General features: G+C 31.0%; 1 protein-coding gene across 1 annotated transcript; it reads right to left on the bottom strand.

The window, feature by feature from the left end:
* Positions 1–1555: 1555 nt before the first annotated feature.
* Positions 1556–4310, bottom strand: LOC141457609 (uncharacterized). The gene is made up of 2 exons (XM_074134814.1): positions 4155–4310; positions 1556–3243 (listed from the first exon to the last, which is right to left on the bottom strand). Exon 2 carries the CDS (start codon positions 3167–3169, stop codon positions 1556–1558), a length of 1614 nt encoding a protein of 537 aa, XP_073990915.1. The 5' UTR covers positions 3170–3243; positions 4155–4310.
* Positions 4311–5736: the final 1426 nt, after the last annotated feature.

Genomic DNA, 5736 nt, shown 5'->3' with positions numbered 1-5736 from the left:
TCGGAATGATCATATTCTGCACATGACAAAGTTACAAAAAAAGTCGGCGCCCCAAAATCGCGTGTCATGGCATTGAGTTCTTGGCGTCGACGTTGCCAATGCTCTTTAGTACCCCGTAACGAACTAAATAAATTGATTAAATGCTGTTCCAACTGTTCATCGTTTACGGTAACTTTAGTTAAAATATCATTTACCGTGTACGGTTTGTACGCGTGTACATTTAACAAGTGAGCAATCGCCCCGCCTAGGTATTTAAATTCACTATCGTTTAACAAGTGAAATAAATAACAAGGATCCCGCCGAAACCGCCCGTCTTTATTCAATATTCGCGTTTTACGGTACTCAGCGTACGACAGAGGAATATTTCTATTTATGTCAAATTTTCCGAACCTGCCTTTAGGAAATAGATGCGGAAATGTTGAATAATCTAAATTTTTATCAAAAACCGACACGTACTCTCCCTTCATTTGCTGCATTTGATACGACTCGATTTCGCTCGATTCAACTGCGTTCATATTTATCGGATGAAGGGAGTGAAAAGTATAAAATCCGGTTTTATAAAAAGTTGTGCTATCTACTTTTTTTATGGATGCCCCGGATACATCCTTAAAAGTATGTTTATTACCAATATTTTCGTTGATATTCGGTAACAATTTTACATTTAGATTAACGTTCGCGTATAAGGGTTAATTTCTTTTAACGCGGCAATCGCTTTGTAAATTTTATTCGCGCTCACTAAATCTCGCCATATGACTCGGTTTTGTGTAGGTACGCTATTAACAAGTACAACCACCTCATGATTTTGGGACAGTTCGTTCGGTAGCAAGTCCACGTTTTTCTGCAAAGGGAGCGGTAAATAAGTGACGCGACCCTTTAACCCTTTAAGTTTTTCATTGACCGCAATTTTCCCTTTTTTCGGCTGGAGACGAACTACACATTGAAACGATTTAACTAATTGGGTCAGCATTGTTTCGAAAATATTCAACTTACCAACTTCTGCAGGCACGGGATCTACTTCTAAACAGTTATAAGCGGCGCGTTCGGGAATACAATTTTGATTCAATTTTCGTGCACAGTATGTACAAATTTTAAGACCACGTCGGCGAATATTGTCATAGTTTTTATTAATATAAAGAATTATAGATTGCCATGATTTGTTATTGTTTTTCTTACAATTTACGAAATGTTTTAAATCCTCGTCATAAATTAACATATTGCAACACACGCAAAAAGTCTCCGGAAAAGAAGAGACTGTACGTTTTAAGGAAGATAAGTTTTTTTTATATTTATGCAGAATATTTATTTCATTGGTGTCGCAACTAATAGATGGTACGTACTTCTTAAATTTATTGGTGTCGATTTTAAGTGTTCCGAGAAACTTTTTTTAATCATTAACGGACCGTAAAATAGATTCGAAATTATTTGCTTTATTGATTCTTGTACTTACACGATTAATTTTGAAAAATAGATTACGTATGATGTAAATCTGTCTCTTAATGTTCGTAAACGCGGTGTAATGTACCGATAATTCCGAAAGAATTTGCAGAAGCGTACTTCATTTGAATATACTGTTGTGTGAAGCGCAGTGTATGGTGTGTCCTTTTTTTTCGTGATGTCTGTACCGACATTTGTTCGCAAGCTTTTTGATTGACACAGTATTTATAGCACCGTGAACAAATTCTATTAATTTATTTAAAATAGTGCTCATACTTTGTTTTGAAAATTTACCCGTGATACCGCAAGGCCATTCTACAATATTATTACCTTTAGTAATGTACTTTTTTAAATTTTGTCCGTTCACGAAAACGTTCTGGCTATTAGCAAGTAATGTATTACCGGGAGGAATCGCGCTATAAGAGCTTTCGAAGAAATAAGGTTCAGAATGTGCCGTGTGTTTCTGTTTACCTCCAAAAACTTTCACGATATTTTTAGGAGTTAGGGTTTTAATTTTATTGATTTCGAACTTATTAACGGCCTCATCAACAACGGCTTTTAATTTATTGTTTAGAAATCTTAAGTATGATCGAGCGATTCCGACTAAATGATTAGAATGTTTTATCAGGTAATAAAACACTGTGCGTTTAGTTTTATTTTTGACAATATAATGTTTATTAACTTTACTATTTAGCTTTAAATTTGCACACAATCTGTTTATTAACGCGCATTCACCTTGAAACCTATTTATCTTTTTCCGAGTCTGTACCCGTTTTTTCAATAAATTTGTGAATGACACTGAGGGCTTATTTACGCTTTGACGAGTCAAAAAGTACCGAATATTTCTTTTTAAGTTAATAACAGCTCGATTTCTTCCATCATAACGTTTTTGTCTACTGCTGACTTTGTTTCTTTTCTTTTCATTGTACTTTCTTTGTGTTTCAGTCTTCTTTTCACTGTTAATTCTGTCTTTTTGTTTCTGCTTCCTTGCTATGCCAACTTTATGGACAACATTGTATACTCTTTGCATCATTCTTTTTTGTTCTGAATGAGCTGTGTCATATTCTCTCTGTTTTTTCTGTATCTCCTCTTTATGAGATAAATCGTACTCTCTTTGTTTTTTCTGTATCTCCTCTTTATGAGATAAATTATACTCTCTCTGTTTTTTCTTTACTTTCTCTTTATGAGATAAATCGTACTCTCTCTGTTTTTTGTTTATTTCCTCTTTATGAGATAAAACGTACTCTCTCTGTTTTTTGTTTATTTCCTCTCTATGAGATAAATCGTACTTTCTCTGTTTTTTCTTTATTTCCTCTCTATGAGATAAATCGTACCCTTTCTGTTTTCTCTTTTTTTCCACTTTATGAAATAAATCGTACTCTTTCTGTTTCTCTTGGATTTTTTGTTTATGTTCTAAATTGTATTCTTTCTGTTTCTCTTTAATGTGTTCTTTATGTTCTATATTGTACTCTTTCTGTTTCTCTTGGATTTTTTCTTTATGTTCTATATTGTACTCTTTCTGTTTCTCTTGGATTTTTTCTTTTTGTCTAAAATTATATTGTTGCTGTTTTCTTACTATTCCCTCGCGATTTTTAACGTAGTACCGTTGTTGCTTAGTGGCGGCGGGAGTCACGGTAGTGTAGTTCTCGAGCTCAGCAGTGCTGTCAATTGTCTGTCTAATGCCCGTTACTAAATTTTTAATTATTTGCTTTCTTTTTCGATATTTCGAAGGCATTTTTGTAAAAATATAAACATAAGTAAATAATTAATATAGAAGATAAATACTTAACGTATATTTTTTCTTAGATTCTGAAAACAAAAACAAAAATTATTTTTTATCTTTGTAAAAAGAAGTGATTTTGGTTTGTTGCAATAGAACTTCAAAAAGTAATGTATCCGATTGGGAATATTTTAGTATAGAAAAAAAAAAAAAAATGGACCGCCAGAACAATAGTTGACCATAACTACAAACAGTAATGGAGGAAAAAAATTTTTAGTTATCCAAGCTGAATATGATTTATGGAATATATCAGATTTGCAACTTACACAAATAAAAAAAAAACCAAAAGGAAAATTAAACTTATGTAAATAAAAAACCTGAACTCAAACGAGAATGAATTTTCAATGACCGAGAGTTGAAAAAAGACTGTGGAAGTATCTTCAATCTTGGAAGTTTAGGACTCATGTAATCGTATTTCACACTAAATATAATAAAGCACTTTGACAAAATGTTTCAAATAAAACCTATTTATTGAAGTATAAAACTAAGCTGTAGTAATCGTGAAAGTGAAAAACTACTTAGTAAAGTGGTTGACACTTTCGGTAACAAGTTTATTATCGACTTGAACTAATTTGGGCGATTGGAATATTTTCCTCACCAGAAGCAGGCAAAAAAAAATGTTGCAAGTAGATCAAACAAAGGTGACACACTCCGAAAAACAGATAGAAATAAATAAATAAATTAGGGGATCCACATCTAAAAACTACATCAGGCTGGTAATTACTTTATTCTTTTGATCAAGCAACTAAAACAATCTAAGCAATATAATAATAACTTGTCGAAATAAGAAACTGAAATTTAACAATTAATCAGAACTAGGCTTAGTTTTTGACGAGACATCAGTCAATCTTACTAAAACAAGCTCTAACGAACTTTGAATATTCAGCTACTTTTTGAAGTAAATTATATGAAACTAAGAAATAGCAAAATATCTACTTACAAAATTAAGAAGAATGTATGAATATGTAGTCTTCAACAAAGTTGCTTAATAAATAATAAAATCGCAAAAATTGCTAGCACTTATTTCAACAATTGTTAAAAGACGTTTGATTTAGGTTAGGTTTTATCTTTACTTCTATTTTACAGTGTGTACAAACCATTAGGAGAGGGGAATCACACTATTATAACCTTTATTAAGTAAAACACTATTTTTTTGTTCACAACCTCTGACAAAATAATAAAGTATAGTAAAATATATTTTATTAAGTTAGGAATTTGTTGTAAATATATTATCAGTATAGACATATCGTTTTTCTTTTTAAAATTTTAGAAGTTTTCACAGTGGGGCGCGCTAGTTGATGTAGATAGCAGGTAGCAATGTTTAGATACACAGAAGGTTACAATGCAAAATAAATAATACGGTGTGTCTGCGTGCTTTTTCAAACACTGGTGTAATATTTATAATAATTAATTAATAAAGATTTTTGAACAAACCTGTAATAATAAAGTCGTTGTATGTTTATTTTTTAATTTTAAACATTCTTTTGTGTTTAATTGGTCATTCATGAAAATCAGATCACCCATCGATAATTTGAAACGATTGCAATACTTTCCCTTAGTAGAGTAAGAGCAAGATGGCACTCGCAAAATTTTATCAAATTCGGGCCAAGGTTTACCGAGTTAATAATGATAATTTTAGAGTGGCTTAACTTAGGTGAGGCAAACTCCCCTCCTTGACTATCTTCTTATCATTTTCCAAAATATTCTAAACCATTAAAAGTCTATTCTGTAAAGTTTCTATTCTGGTTTACAGGTTTTGTCAACATTTGGGATAAGCAATAGTTTGATGCACTGTACTTTAATACTTTATATTATTATTATACCAAGTTAGTGGAAGGTTTTACAACGGGTTGTACCTTTTAAATAAAACACTTTTATAACTAAACACGTATATTCTAATAAAACACATTCAAGTTGCACGCTTCTCATCAACTCCATATATCTAATCTCTTTAACAAAAACTTACAGTTTAAAATGTTAAGTATAAGGGTTGATTAAACGCCAAAAGGTACACAAATCAGCAAGTACCCAACATTTCATTAATACTTCATTGATATTATTTAAGTAATTTTACTGCATTAATTTTCATTCATATTTTTTAGAATTTATTAGATGTTTCACAGACCCTTATGCTGGCCATTTTAATCTACAAAATATTTGTTCAAGTAGAACACCATTTAACTTAGATTGACTTTAATATCTAATCAACAAACTATTTATCACAGGTTAAAAAGAAAATCTTTATTAAAAAAAATAAAAAAAAAAATGAGGCTGAAAAATTCAAAAACTTTTTTAAAAAAATGCTTACACCAACATTCATCAATGATTTCATTTATTTATTTTTATTTTTAAATAAAAATCGTCGGTTTAAGTTCATTCTTCGATTAAAGTAATTGTTACTTTATGTAGTAGTCAAACGTTTATAATAATAGGTAATAATTATCTGGCTTTATCGCAAATAATATAGTTTTCTTCAATTACATTCTCAATCTAGGTATTCTTCCCACAGTGTTATATATTTG

The sequence above is a fragment of the Rhodnius prolixus genome, unplaced genomic scaffold (genome assembly GCF_049639745.1).
Source record: "Rhodnius prolixus isolate KJV_2025 unplaced genomic scaffold, Rpr scaffold_34, whole genome shotgun sequence".
NCBI lineage: Eukaryota > Metazoa > Arthropoda > Insecta > Hemiptera > Reduviidae > Rhodnius > Rhodnius prolixus.
This window is presented reverse-complemented; position numbering and strand designations above follow the sequence as displayed.

Bases quoted from the DNA above. Each gene is read 5' to 3' on its own strand.
- LOC141457609 (XM_074134814.1), bottom strand. From the start codon at position 3,169: ATGCCTTCGAAATATCGAAAAAGAAAGCAAATAATTAAAAATTTAGTA.